The sequence below is a fragment of the Ischnura elegans genome, chromosome 2 (genome assembly GCF_921293095.1).
Source record: "Ischnura elegans chromosome 2, ioIscEleg1.1, whole genome shotgun sequence".
NCBI lineage: Eukaryota > Metazoa > Arthropoda > Insecta > Odonata > Coenagrionidae > Ischnura > Ischnura elegans.
Window position 1 is genome coordinate 32,030,668 of NC_060247.1, and position 17,196 is coordinate 32,047,863.

General features: G+C 38.2%; 2 protein-coding genes across 2 annotated transcripts in view; both read left to right on the forward strand.

The window, feature by feature from the left end:
- Positions 1-9,277: 9,277 nt before the first annotated feature.
- On the forward strand, positions 9,278-9,851 carry LOC124153557 (small integral membrane protein 12-A). Its single transcript, XM_046526791.1, has 2 exons — positions 9,278-9,387; positions 9,471-9,851. Exon 2 carries the CDS (start codon positions 9,496-9,498, stop codon positions 9,778-9,780), a length of 285 nt encoding a protein of 94 aa, XP_046382747.1. The 5' UTR covers positions 9,278-9,387; positions 9,471-9,495; the 3' UTR covers positions 9,781-9,851.
- Positions 9,852-9,987: 136 nt separating this feature from the next.
- LOC124153556 (anoctamin-1-like) overlaps positions 9,988-17,196 on the forward strand; it is a 43,347-nt gene continuing 36,138 nt past the window's right edge. Inside the window, exon 1 of the mRNA XM_046526789.1 lies at positions 9,988-10,325. Within this exon, the coding sequence (XP_046382745.1) occupies positions 10,230-10,325 (96 nt within the window). The 5' untranslated portion in view covers positions 9,988-10,229. The remainder of the gene's footprint in view (positions 10,326-17,196) is intronic.

The window sequence follows — 17,196 nt, forward strand, 5'->3', positions numbered from 1 at the left end:
AAACGGACCTCGTTCCGTTCAAAGACTTCTATATCTTTGAAAACGGTATGATTTTACGTGCTGTATTTATATTTAGAAATGCTATTGCCATTGAAATTAACACTCCGCATTTTTTTTCTGATTTTCGATAGATATTTATTCCAAATATTTACCCGAGAAATTGTAAAAACAGCGATAAATCATAGAAAAATGCTTTTAAGAACAACATTTTCAGTGAATTTCTGTTAATTTTTGTTTAGTTGAGGAAGGAGAAAACTCGAAAAATAAGTAAAGAAGAACATGAAGATATAATTAATAGGTTTAATGATATCCCTTTTTGAAATTTAATTTAAAATTTCGTAAGTACAGTTGAACCAGAAGTCATTATCATACGTGAATCGTTCGGATCATAATCACTGACAACAACCGATAATCATTATTTGATTGTGCGCGAATGGTAACCGCGACGCTATCACTAAACGATAACAATAATTATTCTCTTCTACTTTCGCTGCAGGGTTTTGCAAATCGACGAGATTTTTCAATCGGAAGCGTTCCACACAAGGAAAATCTTCTTTCAAACTGACCTGCACTACAAAATTTCTGATGCGGAACCTCGTCTGCATATTCTTCCTTCTTCCCGTGATCTTTCCGTTTTTCTTTCTTTATTTTCAAGCTCGATCTCTGGTCTGGAAGTGCTTGACTCCTTTCAAGGCCAACGACTCTTCTGCCCGAAGGGAAGGGTCTCTACGGCCGGAAAACGCTCTTTTAGTACTTGGAACGCTCCTCAATAATTGTTTTTTTTTTTAACTCTTCGGTCCGGTCCATCATGCTGGGAAAAATTCCATCGATTATGGGCCCAAATTTAGACGAAGAGGCTCCTCCGGTCCTGGAACATGTTTTCTTTCGAGTGAACCACTCATAAAATTCTTCTCATTCTTGATTTGATCAGCAATTACCACTCTTTTTCGACGGCCGTATAAAAAAAATTCCGGTAAATGTTATTTTTCTTTGGAATGCTCCTGCTCACTTTAATATTTTGCATTATATCAAACCCGAATGTGAGTTCGTTCAAATGCGAAGGAATAATTGATTTTTTTTCGGTTAAATGTATTTAAATTCAAGGTTTGAAACTAGATTATTTATGTTTTTGCCCACGTAATTTCTATATTTACATTCAGCGTTTGGAAATGAGTTTGATTTCACTGATATAAGTGGCAAAATTTATAAAGTCAATACTAAACAAAAATTGTTAAATATTCAAATAAAAATTATAAACTCGGACAAATGTCATTAAGTCTGTAAGGCAATCTAATTTCTGAAGACGACGCATTGCTCCAGCTCGAGTGGTATTTTGTTTACCTAGTTTAAAGCATAAACTTATTATCTTGAGATTCTCAGGGCATACAATTTAGGCCTTTTTTCCAAATTTCCGGTACCAAAAATTAGGAAAATTATACTCAGTATTTTCTCAGATGAATTTTTTCATATACATGAGAGAAATGTTAATATTGAAATAAAAACTCTATGTATCCTGAAAATTTCATGATGAGAACGTTATTTTTATTTTTTTAGTGTCTACGTAAAAGACATGATAAGAACGGTCACGAGTAGGTGATCCATAAACATCTCCGTATTGAAATTAGACTTTTAGAATATTTTCGCTCCTCTTTACGCTTTTATCAAAGGCCAATCCTTCAGCATAGCTGAACAAATAAAATTCCTTAAATTAAAAAATTAAATAAAAGAACCCGTACTTGCGTAGAAAGAAATGTTTAAAATTTTCTCAAGAGAAGAGTACACGTAAGCTTTTTCTCTCTTAATTTGAGGTCGAGGTTTCATATTGTCTAACGTATATGCATTTTTTCCACAGTAACGGTGATATGAGACTGGTACAAATACAATACTGAACAACAGATATTAATTCCCTATATAATTTTCCACTGTTTTTACGTGCTTATAATTATCCTTTTTGACTTTTCCTAATCATTGAGGTCACATTTCCCACAAAAAAATGTGATTCGTCGCGGGATAAAAAAATTGATGAATTCTAATTCATATCGGACTTAGGATTCACCAAGTGATATCTATTTTATCTCAAAAGTGAATCCAAGATGAAAGACGGTAAAATTAGATTTTAAAATTCTGTTTCATCAATTGAGATCATAAACGTAATGCGCTCTTTACTTTTTTGATTAAAAAAATATGCTCGTGCGATATGAAAACCGAATTTCAGTGATAAACTTGTGGTCAAAAAACTATTTCAACGAATGAGCCGTAAGGAAATTTGGCGATAAGAGATTTGATAAACGCAATCGCGTGACACTATCCATTCAAAAATAAATTACATATTGAGATAAAATCATATCTTCAAATGACGAAGGCTGTATCGCTTTATCGATCATGAAAAATATGATTTTTCCCTCCCATTCTTTTGAAAACGCTCCCAGAAGGAGGAGTGAAACGTCGAGCAGATAATGTTACCAACGCAGCATTTCCCGAAAGAAACCACCAACAATGATTTTCTCCACTTGCCAACTAGGAGAAAACGTAAATAATTGAGTTCAATTCTGGATTATTTCCACTAATTTAGCTAGTTTAGGATTCAACCAACATTTATTTATCCAACATTCAGCCTATAACGGGCTTGTGCCAATCACTGATAAGCATAAAACTCTGTGCATCGAATCAAATAGGCAACGGCAAAAAGGATATAAATAGAAGCTCATCTCCACATTTACTCGATATTGTCCAGAATGTGTCTCTTTTCAGCAGTTAAATTGATAAATTAACATTTTTAATCGTTCATTGTTTTCCCATTCAGCCTATTTCCTATGCACATAATATTACCTTAGCATCAACATCATTATTTTTGAGATTTTGAATTATTTTATTGCTGTTTTACAATAAACAATTGGGAATATATTAGAGTCTCATCCACTTTTATTAAATGGCTATAACGTTCTTCCTTTGCGACCATTCTTGGTTCGAGCCACAGCCTGGCCTGAGAACGCTTACAGCACTTAAGAGTAAATGGTAAGAGAAAAGTTTCCGTGATAAGGAGAGAAGGCACCGAAAAACCTGTCCAACAGATCACTTATCATTGGTTTCAATTTTTCAAAGAGATTTGAATTTTTTATTTTACAAACACTCTCATTTATGTATTCAAAGACAGTGAATATCATCCCCTCCTATAACGCAGTTTTTATTTCATCATCCATAATTACTTAGTGAGCGAAAATTATCCTGGTATCAATTACCTGGTATAACTACATCATCCTGGCATGCCGCAGTTTTTTATTCCATTATTTATCAAATATATTTACTTAGTGAACGAAAATCATCCTGGTTATCCATTGAGAATAATTGTCGAATAGACACATCAATTTCACTCATTCGTAAAAGTAAAAAAAATGATATGAAAAACAAGATATATTTTATCATGAATATTACGAAAATCACCATGCTGTCAAAAAAAGAATTGTTTTCGTTTGACAATGAGATCAACCGTTAGTTTTTAAGCCTAACTTTATTAAGGTAGCGTCAAAAAAGCAGTGACTAGTCAATTTTCGTGTCAACAAAGATGATCTCACCAGATCTGAAAACATCATTCCATTTCAGAGATAACAGAAACGCTTGCGATTATATGTGTTTCATCCAGTGGTTGCGGCTTATCAAGTGCGAACGAACCCTTCAAAAACTTATCAAAATTGATGTAAACAATTTTGGCGGTCAAGTATCTTTGAGCCACAATTTCCTGGGCTACCAAGATGGAAAACGTGCTTACAAAGGTAGGTACTTTATTCCGTAACAGTTGTCAGAAAAATAGTCATCCCAGTCATTGAATAACACGATATTCCAATCGTAGGAAAGGTTACTATAAAACATCTTTGCATGTTCAGGATTTCAAAGTCCATAAGCCAAGGCAAAAAGGGAATCTAAGGTCTAAAACAAATAATTAAATGCAAATAATTATTATGTAATGCAAAAATCGAAGCGAAAATATTGTGGCCCTCGTTTCTTATGACTCACAAATAACATGAATATTAGCCTCGTGATCTGTTGCTGATGTTATGTTATTTTCTGATAGAAAATACTTCTTCTTGTAATTGATCTGAGCCACTACCTATTGAAAGCACGGGGAAAAGAAACCATAAAACCTATTTGGCATTGAAAATATTAAAAGCTTTTGTTCCATTCTCTAACAGTGAATAGTTTTAACCCTCCATTGGTCGCATTGGCGTCTACCAGACGCCAGGCCATTTTCTTTTCTCTGCCCATATGGTATTTTTATAGTTAGGAAACTCATATTCATTGTATGTCATTTATTTTATGATTCTGAAATAGTCACCAATATGATTAATTGTTTTGTCACACTTCTGGAATAAATTTTGATATTTTGTTGCTTATGGAGTCTGGTCGACGCCACACGACAACTTGAGTTACAATACGTTACATGGTAATAGCTTCGTGTAATTCATCGCAAAGTTTTTAAATGCGTTTATAATTTAAACAAACAACTATCTAAAGCAGTAAATTTTGGATATGCATCATATTGATATGAAATTTTTATTTCAATCGATTTGATATTATTTCGATGAAAGAAATACTCTAAGAAACGTCAAATTAGTAGTATTCAGTCTTTTATTAATGCAAATATCTCGATCATTATAATGCATAAATTTGTTGTCAATTCATGAAATTAAGTATTCAATGAATGATTCATTGTAATTAAACAAGTTATTTCTACTTTCATGCATTTTGTTTGACCATACCAAAATGGCGTCGGTGAGACGCCGCGCGACAAATAGTGTTCCAAAATGTGACGCGACTGACGGAGGGTTAAGGTGGAATATCTGTCCTCAGTACTCTTTCAAAATATGCGGCAGGACGTTTCTTGACCCGGGAGACGAAAGGCACAAATTTTCGTCAGAAAATTTTTTACGCAAGCGATCGAATGCCGAAAATATACGTTTCCTTGCTCTCCCCCTTTTATGACGGTCACGGGTTCGCAAAGTTTGTTCCGGGGCCAACAAAGCGTCACTTAAAGACGGAGGACCCTCGAAATCCGGGAGCAGGTACCCGGACCCCTTGCCTTATATTACCCCTCTTTGCGGTAAGGGTCCGCGGTCATTCAATTGCTCATTCAGTCAATTTTCGAAATAAATATTTGTTCATTTCTCAAAAAATATAAACTAAGAATTGAAATCTTTCTCTTTTGAGCAGCGTTTACAATTTTTACACGAAATTCTGCGATAAATATAAACTTATATCTCGATTTCAGTATAAACATCAATATGCAAATTTTTTTTGCATTAAATGCATTAATATTGACGGTAGAGCTTCGTTCAAAATTTGACAATTCTCAGAATAAAACGAGGAATTCAATTCGAAGCCTGCAATTTACGAGCAAGCAACCGTTATCCATATAGCTAATTCATATAAACGAAGCATGATTGACCGCGACCCAATGCCGCTGATAGGGTTATAAACCCCGAAAGGAGGGAGCCCAACCAGGGGCGCAGCTAGGAATTAAGGCTAGGGGGGGTTTTAGTGTAACTAATACTTACGTGTGTGGAGGTATTGCATACCCACCAGGGTAAGCAGGAGTTGCGGAGGCCTTCCTCCGGAAAAAAATTAAGAATAATGGTTCAAAATAGCGAGTTTTACGGCTTTGTAAGGGATATTTGATAAATCCTAACACTATTCTATACGTAATACTGATCCAAATAAGTAAAATGGATTAAACTTAAATTTCTCTGAGCTCTGGGGGGGTTTATCCCCCAAAACCCCCCCCCTCGCTGCGTCACTGAGCCCAACTACCCGCGGAGTCCAAGATAATGCGCAGTCCCCGCTAGGAAGGGTCGAAAAAGGTTGGCGCTGAGAGCGCGTGAATATCAGAGAGACCCTTCCTAACGAATTCCCTTCAAAAATGCTTCGTACAGAGGCACGGAAGAGTCTTGGAAGAAACTCTTAGGACAGAGTCCTCTATATTGCCATATAATAACATGATGAGAAAGTAGTGTTGAGAGAGCAATCTAGAGGACTCTTGTCTTGGGACTCAATACAGCAGTCATGCTAAATCCTCAGAGTAAGGCTAAAGCGAGAACTCCACCGTCTCGAAAGGAAGCAGAGTATCCTTGCTTGCTCGCGCTAAATACCTGCTGGCTTTTTATGGGTGCCTACCCCCACCTTCTACTCATAGACCCGACGACTCATCAAAGCCTGACCGTGACCACAGACTATGCACTCTCTGGCGTGACTACTAAAGTACTCTCCTAAATAGATATATAGGCTCCTCCACCGAAAATTTGTGTCTATTCTTCTATCCTCACAGCTGCATTGCCTCGCTTCCTTCCAACTTAATGATATTTCTCGTAATTTATTTTAAAGTTATTTTTACTGTATTCCTCACTCCAAATTTAGTCTCCAAAAAAATATTTTAATGGCCCAATGTGCTCCATCAACCTCCTTCCATTCTCGTGGGTACCCCTGGATTTGGATTTTCATATGCATCTCTACACTACCCTGGAGACCACCTCGAAAAGCGTGTGGCAGACGGTGTCTAAATATCAACCGTTAATCTGTAATATTTTACTTCCCGATTGCGATCTAGCATTTATTAAAGTCCTTTGTTGCTTTGGGGGAATCGAATTCCCTCACCTATTCGTCTGAATTTTTTTTTACATTATATCGTTTGCGTCAGTCCTGGAAATGTGGTAATGTTCTAAGATTCGACGTTTGACGATTCGATGTTCTAAGACGTTCTCCGTGTAGCTTTTGGAGCAGCTGGTTGTCCATTCATTATTGATTGCCTTGAATATTTTTAGAATGGTTCCGTATTACTATCAAAAAATCTGATAACCGAATAAAAAATACTGTTTCTTCATGCCTATCTCACTCAAGTTTTTGTGAAGGATTGAACGGCCGATAATCGCACGGGTGCCGAAAAGAAAGCTGGTAGAAGTTCAGGAGAACCTTCCTCAATTTATGAATGGTCTTCTAGGAAAGAGTGAAAGTGGAATACGAAGAGGATCTCAGCCACCACTTTCTCTGCGTTTTCCCGCATAGATACGTCATCAATTGTAATGCACATCGTATAGACCTACGCAGGGCTGGGAATGCCGTCTAGGTAATAAGTGTGCATGACGAATTTAATTGGGTGATTATGATGATTAGAACATGATTTTGAATGTTTACGAACTTTCGATGGAGGAAGAAGATTAATATATTGCTTTAAAAAAAAAATATTTATCATAATAATTTGGCGAAACTTGACTGTGAACTATGCTACCGCCTTACGCGCGTTACGATCGTGAAAATGTTCTTGAGAGATGTCGGGCGAGCTTGGCTGATGATGAATCGTAAAAATTTACAAGTTGTAAAGACCTGTTTCATGAGGCGAGAAACATGAGTACGGGATGAATAAGGAAGGTCTTGATGCTGTTCGTAGCACATCTCGGCTACATACTGGTGACGTAAAGCAATATCACACCTGGTGAGAACAAGCTGACTGGACCCCATTCGGGAACCTCGATTTTAAAGAGAAATTCTTTGGTGGAATTCGCGCGATGCATTTATTCCGGTTCTTTCGCCACTATGGGTTAGCTACAGCCGCTACAGGTGACTCTTGTCTGTGGCGGATGCATATGGGGAGCGCGCACCCTCACCCTGCGGGGCCGCCCGCATTGCCGAACATCATAGAACCACAATAGTGACTTTTTCATATCATAAGATGGCATTGTCTTGTACATGTGTATAAAACTGTCTTTAACTTTGCCAGTGACTTTGATTATTTTTTTATTTTTGTACAAGTATTTATTGGTACAATTTCTCACAAGAATGGCGACCGCGTACGAATGACCAGCATTAGTACATCAACGAGAACACCTTAGTGTAGGTGGCAACACAAGTACAAACATAACGATATCTACATATAACATCTCCCTTCCTTAATAGAAAAACAAATCTTACCATCATTATTAGAAATTAAATAATAAACCTTCTTGGAAATAATACCTATAACATACATCAGAGTCGGAGTATCTTTTTTATTACGACAAAAGTAAAGGTACATCAAGATATTTTTGCGCCCCCTTTGAGTTTTTTCTGTATCCGTCACTGACTCTAGTTATTTGAATATAGTCATCGTAGTACCAATCGCTTATTTCTTCCTTATCTGATGATGATGATCCATCAAGATGCTGTATTCCCACGTGGGATCCTCCATCCCACGTGGGATAAAATATCCCTCAGAAAGCCGTAAAACTGACCATTTTGAACCATTTATCTTAAAATTCCGAAATTTATTAATCTCGCACCTACCGCTTATCCTGGTGGGTATTCCATATCCCCACACACCCAGGTATCAGTTGCACCTAAACCCCCCCCCCCCCCAATCCTTAATTCCTAGCTGCGCCCCGGCTCCAACCTACTAGTTTCCACGAGGGATCACGTACACTCCACGTGTCTCTCATATCAGTTATTCATGCTCCTCTTCAACTAAAAACATTTCCCTGTAAGATTCATGTTTTTAATTTTTATTCCATCTTCAATTGAAATTTTTATTTTGGTCGTAAAATTTTTATTTAGTGAATTTAATGCTTCGTAATAAATCAGTAAGACCCGCATCTTTTAAGCGTGTTTTAATCTAATTCAGGAATTCAGAAGTCTCCATAAATTCCATTGAAGGAAAGGTATATAGCTGTTACATGCTTAGAGGGTCCCCACAATGCTCGCGTCTGTCGAGAAGCGTATATGAAAGGGGTAATTAAAAAAAGACTCATATAGCAAAAGTTTTTTGGCAATTGTAAAATACTACTTTTTCATTAGTTGCTTTATTTAAATCATACTCAGTGTAAAAATATTATATAAAATAAAGGCGTCAGAAGATGAAAGACAAGCAATCGATATAGTTAGTATGATTGTTTGACTCAAGAGCAAATAAATTTGCGGTCGCACAAACTGGAAATTTAGTCGGTGCAAGGGGAATGAGTTTCGGGGGGTTCATTTCGAAGAAGTGCACTCAAGGCTGCACCTCCCATAAATTTTGGTGGGAGAGGAAGGAGTTGGGACCCCTTGACCCAACTTCCTCTGGCTATTTCTCAGCCATTTTACGCGCATTTGAACTCCCCTCTTATATATATTCGAAAATAATTAACACCCAAAATAGTGTTGAATATAAGAAATCTTCTGAGTATTTACCGAGACTAGAGTTTATTTTGCAGCGGTAAAAGAAAGTGCGTAGTTCCCCTTTTCTAGACTTGCAATGAATCTTATGAAGATGGCTCTGACGAACGGCGAATAACCACGAACAACAGAAAATGAATCCCGCGCTTTAACTTTCGCTTTTCGTTTCTCATCTGTTCCAGAAACTCATCTCCGGTCTCGTCGAAATTTATGTGCATGGTAAGGCGATTAAGTCCTGAGGCACTGTATTATTGTAAATTTAAAGCGTTTCTCTCATGTGAAGTGTTATTCTTTTCCTACAGTAATGCTGAAAAGTCTGTGACCGCGATGCTACCTGTACTTTTCAATTTCTTGCGAATATACGCTCCGTACATAACATTACCGGTGGCTGCAGTGATAGGCTTTGTTGGTTATCAGTTGGAGAGCAGACTATCTGATAGGTATACTCCTGTTGAACCAGGAAGTATTGAAGAAAGGAGGGAGGAAAGGTTGCTGAAAGAGGATTTGGGAAAGGACTTGACCAACGTCGACAGCTTGAAGGATAAGAAATTTGTGCCTAAAACGGTTTTTGAAAGAAATGTATCACCATCATTAATGGAGCCGAATAAGTAGTTTTATTGTTCTATTAGACTGTTTGTATATAGTGGTCCAGTTATTGGTATAAAGTTTGTATGATGAAATGATGTTTTTATGTGTTTCTTATTTACGTTCCCAGAATGCATCGAGGAAATGAATTGACTAATGAAATGCCCCTTGAGGTCAATGTGTTTGCGGTGCGAGCAAACTTCGTAATGTCGTGCAGAGTTAGATGTTAATGGGGCTAAAGTGAGATTATCGATGGGCCGAAGGAGTATATCATTCCCTGAGGGGATGTATGCATAACAGTCTAATCCTAGGTGTAACACCCTTCACTTGAGGCGTCAATTGCGTTTACATGGCCTATGCCGTGGAAAGTGGGCAAGTAGTATATCACAAGTGAAATTCTACGTTATGTGTCTGGATAAGAGAACTCCTATTCAGTGTGTCTTTGTGGTTTAAGTGGTGCACAGAAATACGTAAAGATGAGTGACGCCGAGGAAGAAATCCAAATGATGGATTATCCCAAATTTTCTGCTGGAGGTGATCATAATCTTGGAGATGGTTCTCATCAGCCAAGTGTAAGTATCGTTCATAATGACAATTTACAAACAATGCGCATCTAGATGCTCTGTACAAAATCATGATTCTGTCTATACAGATTGTTCTTTGTGCAATGGCATAAATTTTCCTCGGAGTGTAGTAATTGCACTCACTAAACACTGATGTTGTGGATTTGTAACACAAAAACGTTAAAGGAATGGGATTGAAATTCATAACGATTTTAAATTCTTGGTGGCTCAGTTATGGAAAAATACCATGTGACTTCATGGTATTCCATTGATATATTACTTCTTGTTATTACTTAGTAAAACAGGACAAATTTTACACAAGGTATTGCACGTCTATTGCTTCTCTGTAAATTCCAATAATGAAATATATGATCACGCATACACCACTTCTACACATTATGTTTTAATTTTTTCTGTTGTTGTTTCCTTACGGACATCAGCATCTTCAGAATAAAATGAATACATTTCGTATTGTTAAATGAAAAGTATTATACTTTAGCGGATACAGAAAAAAACTCAAGGGGGCGCAATGGATTTTACTTTTATCGTAATAAAAAAGAATCAAGTCACATGCAAAGTTTAAGAAAGTTTTAATTAAAGTGATTATACATTAATTAAAGACAGTGCCATCTTATGCTGTATGAAAGTTACAACAGTGGTTCTGCAATGTTTGGCTATTCGGGTGATCCCACAAGGGGAGGCGCACGCCACCTGCGCCCCCCATATGCATTCGCCACTGGTTTCATACGGTTTAATTCTTCGAAGAACATCTAAACTTGCATCATGGCATCATTTTGTGGGATAATATATTCTGGACATTGAAATTATTTGCAAAACCCTCCTACCAGAAATTTCAATACCACTTATAAGTTTCAATTTTATCTTTGTGACTCATAAATATAAAAAAATAAAAAGCTTTGCTTTTCCCCTTAACATGACATTTTATTAATTGATTTATTTTGAAAAGGGGCCTATGGAGTAAAGAGTAATGTTAATATTTTGTAGGCCTACTTCGCATGGATACTTTGGTCCATTGTGATGCTAAGTTTACATCAACTTTTTGTATTCAAATGTACTCTTGGTGCTGCTCTGAGTGGTGCTAGTGGCAGTGGTTATTCTTTCAACTAGAGAGGTTGAAGCAAGTGGAGGTTGCATGCATGATTGAATCATGATTGCATAACATAATACTGTGTTGAGGTGTGTACCTTAATGTGATCAAAAAATCACTAAATTATCCAAAGACCACTGACATAGGATCTAACTTAATGCAAGTCTAAAGGCCTGGTTACACGATACATTAACACGTACGGGTTAATTTCTAAATGTATGAACGTGTGATTGAACACGAAAATGTACCGTGTAACCACCCAAATTGTGCGAATGCATTAACGGAAAATAGAACCTGTTCTAATTTGGTTCATGCATTCGTACATGTTCCATTCCGGTCCACCAAAATCATTCACGCAAACGTACATTAACTTGTACGTGTTAATGTACCGTGTAACCAGGCCTTAACAGTTGACTGTCGAACAGTATTACACACTGCAATGGGAGAGAATCCCGTTAAGTTGATGTACAGATGACTGCTCTCCTTTATTCACCAAAATAATCATTGAACTAAGAATGATTTCTTACATGATGGCTCTCTGCTCAAGCATGTTATGCCTTTATTTTGGTGAAATTGTGTGAGCATACCCCATGCCTGCTTGCAGCATTGCAGGTGTTATCAAATGATGTATTTTTGGGGGCTCCCTCCCTCGCTTCATGATTCAACTCTAAAGCCATAGTTACACCGGGCTGTTTAGCAGTTGCTTCTATCTAACTGCTGGTAATATTGTCAGCTAGAAGTCTAGTCTGATCCAGAACCAGCGGCTGGTGATTGCCTGCAGGCTAGTGTTAACCAGCCGCAATCAGAAGTTGAACAGGTTTAACTCTCCGCTGGTAGTCACGTGATCTCCTTGCTGGCTCCAGCCAGCCAATGTGAACCCCTACTAGCTCACTAGTGGCTGGTGAGTTAAGGTGTGTCTAGTTAGTTTTATGCAGTGTTATTTACAAGTAAATATCACAGAATCAAACTTATCACAGAATAACGAAATCGTTATTCTGTGATACTTAATTTAGGAACTAACATTATTAAAATGTTCGCACAAGATGATAGATCTTCCTTGTCTTGTCTTCTTCAAAATAAGTCTTGCTGATGCCCTCATATCATTTCTTCTTAATATTCAGGATCTAACCCACCATCGCCTTTTCTTCTGTTTCGACATCTGTTCAGACATTCTCTAACTCCAATATTTAACACATGCCACAAAACGTCATGACTCACACCAATAGATGACATTTTGCATGCACACACTCAATGTTTTCAAGTTGTCAACAGCAACAGTACCAGATCCACTGGGTAATGGTGATAGTGGCTGGTTAGTAGTGGCTGCTAAACAGCCTAGTATGACAGTGGCGTAAGGCTGATTGGATTGGTGAGGGCTTACTTACTGCAAACTAATCCATAAGAATGTGAAAACCACAAATTCAGGGTAGGGGGCATCTAGCTCCTTTTCCAGGGCCATAATTATCTGGGATATATGAATTCCAAGGGCTTCACCCAAGATTTGAATCCAAGAATTTTCAATCAGTAGCCCACAAGTCCTCCCACTGTGCCACAACACTCCCTCAATATTAAGAAAAACTTCCTAAACATGCAATTGGTTCCTGCATGCTCTCAAGATAAGAGTATGTTCAGCACAAATTTGTCCTTTTAACATGCATCAAGGATATGTTTGTGTGCAAATGTGTTTAAGGTGCAAAGTTTGGACTTTTAATGGTTGAAAGGGGGTTCATCTTTACGGTGTAAATTTAGTACCTTTTCCAGCCACATTGCTGAGAAAACTAAGTGATTCCTGTGAAGGAGCCAGTTCTGGTGTAGCCAGTCAAATGCATGAATAGGTTGGTTTCCTATTATTTTTTTATTGCCTAAATCGAAAGATTATTACTCCTGGAGTACATACATATTTCATGCTTTTAAATTTTTAAACGACGATATCTATTTTTCGTGATTAAATGTTAATGCGACGGCTAAGTATGAATGCTGGGAAAAGCCCGTGTGACGTCTGGCTGTGCTGTGTGAGGCCACCAGGGTGCGAGGCTATGAATGCCGCTACGATGCAGGCTGCTTGCTGCCGAGCATGGAGGTAGTGTTGAGTACCCTGCTAGCAGGTAGGGCTTGGCTTAAAATAGGATTATTAATGCCCTATAAAACGAAGGAAATTTTCCGACCATAGGCAATTTTAATAGGTAATTTTTAAGAAATGTTTCACTGAGCTCTGTGCCTCGTGCATGTATTGGCAATCTCAGACGATGTAAAACTCCTATCTACTCTTATAGAATCTAGGTCCCTGTGACGTCACGTGGAGTGGCATCGCATGGGCGCCAATCTGGCCTTTTTCAAATGAGGTTAAAATTGACGTTTGTCTAAACTGGGATTTCTAAACCAAATAATTTGTATATTATGAATGCACTAATGGTGGGTAACGAATCGCAATCAATGCCTTTCATTTTCTTTGATGAAGGAAACTACCCTAATGCCATGAGAAAATATTCCCCTGGACTGGGAATCAAACCACGGATCTTTGGCTTTCCGGCCACAGTGCAGACCAATAAGCCATCCATGTTCTTTGAATCCCATGGAAATTTTACTGAGGCTAATGGTACTATACTCCCTCGCGGTCCATCAAGGATGGCAATGCGAGGGAGAGACAACTTCAATGAAGCCACAATTGGTTGAGAGCCTCAAACCTGCGCTAATAATGCATATAGCATGTGTAATATTCAAATCCTGCCAGATGAACGGCGGTGAAATATACATGAATTGCAATTAAGAGGGGTGCAGTGGCGGATATGTATCCAATTTTCACTTGATAGAATTGTTATTTTTTTCGAACCCTCACCACTGCTGGTAGGTTAACCCCCCTTGTCCCTATTCTGGATCTGCCATTGGAGGGGTCTGATAATCAGAATTCCCATGAGAGAAACGACAGGCATAGAAACTTTGTTTTGTACATTCCACTCTTCATTTTTATATACTATGTGTCATTATCTCAGTATTGCCCTGATAACTACACACTTTCTCATTAATATCAAGTTCTCGTCTTTTAACTCATTCATGATAATTACTCTTTTGAAATCCTGGTATGTAAAAATAAATTGTGGAATGTATAAAGCAAAGTTTCTTATCCTATTCAGTAATTCCATGAAGTAAAATGTGAAACCTTAAGTTGTGTAGATTTTGCAGGTCAAAGGATTTGAAGTCAAAGCAGATAATCTCTCTCCTTATATTAGGATCTGCTGGGTACCAGACCACACCTGATCTGGTTCCGCAAGGTGTCCTAATACAGGCATATCCCTTAAGCCATGAATGAAGGCATATTTTCTAGCTCTGTTTACATTGTTGAGGGGGAACATCTTACCCTCTATCACTTTAGCCATCTGACTCTTTCCTGCAAACTCAAGGTTCCTAAACGAGGGCAATTTTGACCCTACGCTCACACAGGATCCATTGGAGGACCCTTGAGTTGGCGTTGGTGTGTTGTAAGGTGATTTAGACTTTGCAAATGCTTGTCAGGCTACCTCTCCTCTGCATTACTCTTCAAAAGGTTCATCATCAGAGAATTTTGGATTCACCTCCTTAATTTGTGCTCTACTCGGGAAGGTCATCTCAAGAGATGAGGCTGTACAGGCCAAGAGATCCTCTAAAGTTTACCTCAGAGATGTACTGATGTACTGGGTAAATAGATAAATTCTGTGCTATGAGCCATCTTTCTCCCATTAGAGGGTCATGCAATGTGCCATGAGCCATCTTTCTCCCATTACTAAAAAGGGTCATTTTCTGCCATGAATCCTGACCTGCCTTTTCAGGATTATCTTGGTAAAGGGTCTTGCAATGTCTGCTGCAGAAGAATCATCTTCTGCTGATGTTGGGATATTGTCCTTAATAGTGGGGTCTTTAGGAAAGTGTGGTGGCCTAATGGGTCGAGTGCTTTGCTACTAATCTGAGGGCCTTGGCATCAATTCCCAGTTGAAGCCATCAGGAACTCCCAAATAAAATCCTCAGAATGTGAAGTGGCCCAGGGAAAGGAAGTGGCCTCCCTACCCTGAATGCGTGACTTTCATTCATCTGTGGTTATGTATGCGGTGAGTTTACCCTTACCTTCCCAAACCAACTTTCGGGTTCCAACTCTTAGTAATTGAGTGGAATCTTAATCACCAATGAATCAGTCCATTGAATGGAGGAAACTCATCAAACTGCAACCCTCATGCGCAGTCTACATATGTGCGCCAATGGGTAAGACTATACAAACAGAGGTCATCAGAAACCTTGAGTTACCCCTGTAACATACTCCCAAGGGATCCTCTAAAGTTTACCTCAGAGATGTACTGGGTAAATAGATAAATTCTGTGCCATGAGCCATCTTTTTCCCATTAGAGGGTTACTAAAAAGGGTCATTTTCTGCCATGAATCCTGACCTGCCTTTTCAGGATCCCTCCACCCTGATCTCCTTCGGACCGGAGACTTCTCTGGTGGAGGGAGCAGGTTATTGACAGATGGGTCTAAACTTGTCATCATCCTCAAAACGTCGGTGCACCTCATTGAGGATGAGGAATGAAGGGCCTCTGGTGGCTAGTTATCCCATCACATATGTTTTGCATACTGTTTCCTGGGAAGGTAATTGTAAAAATACCATTGAATACTCTTCTGTTTTCCATGATACCTAGCGATTATGTATTGAGATTGAGTTTTGAGTTAAATACGAAGGAAAATTATGGCCATGTATTTCATATGCATATGCACCACAGTTCCTTTACTATCATTGAATTATGTGAGAAAAACTCGAGGACTACTAGATGAATTCTCAGATTAAGCCAGTAAATTCGTATTTGTCTGAATTTAGTCCCCCCTTTTTTTTTACAAAAATGCCCATGGTAAAAGTAAAGGGGGGACTATATTCAAATCCATTTTTAAAATTTTTTCCTGAGACTCAAGCCTCAATATTAGGGGGGGGAGGACTATATTCAGAGGGGGACTATGTCGGAGAAATATGATGTACATGTGTCATGTTGGGAGTGCGATAAACTATGTACTATGTAATTGTAAGCAGAGCATGTGGATGCTGATCAAAGGGTTCAAGTTTTTAGTCTTGGGTGAAGCTTTGGGACACCCCTGAACAAAAATCCTTGAGGTACATGGTGTCACAGGGACAGGAACTCTCCCCCCTACCACATGAAACGTGTGAAATCCACATGCTTATTCCAGGATGAGCTGTACCCTAAACTATCCAAACTAATCTGCAAAATGAATCATTGAGTGAGTGAGTGAGTGCTAAAGGCATGTATTGATACTACTCACAATTTGTTTGGTACCGAAGAGATTCTCGCTAGAAGGTTAAATCTAAACTATCTTTAATCATTTGGGAAATCCTTTGGATAATTAAGAACCAACTACTGGCCCATAACTACCTAGTCCTCTGCTTGCTCTGTGTTCCTTGCATACCTTCGTCTGCTTTTCCCATTTGATCGGGTGTGAGACTGCTTTTAAACTTCAGTATATAAATATTCTTGTAGGTGTATTATTTTTAGCCTATCTATGTAAGTGAATAGGCATGAAAATTGATATTATGTGAGTCAAAATAAATCATGAACTATCATTGCTGCCAGGTAAACAATTGATTACATACAGTGCTGAATTTAGGTTCAGAAGTCAAACAAAAATGCCTCTATGATACACAACATGTAACTTATAAATTAAGCCAGTAAAGGTGACATCTGTTGACAAATCACGGACTTTTAGGGTTTAGTTTTATGAAAAATTTTCCATTTCAGAATAGAC

Excerpts from the sequence above, each read along its gene's own strand:
- LOC124153557 (XM_046526791.1), top strand. The coding sequence starts at position 9,496 with ATGCTACCTGTACTTTTCAATTTCTTGCGAATATACGCTCCGTACATA.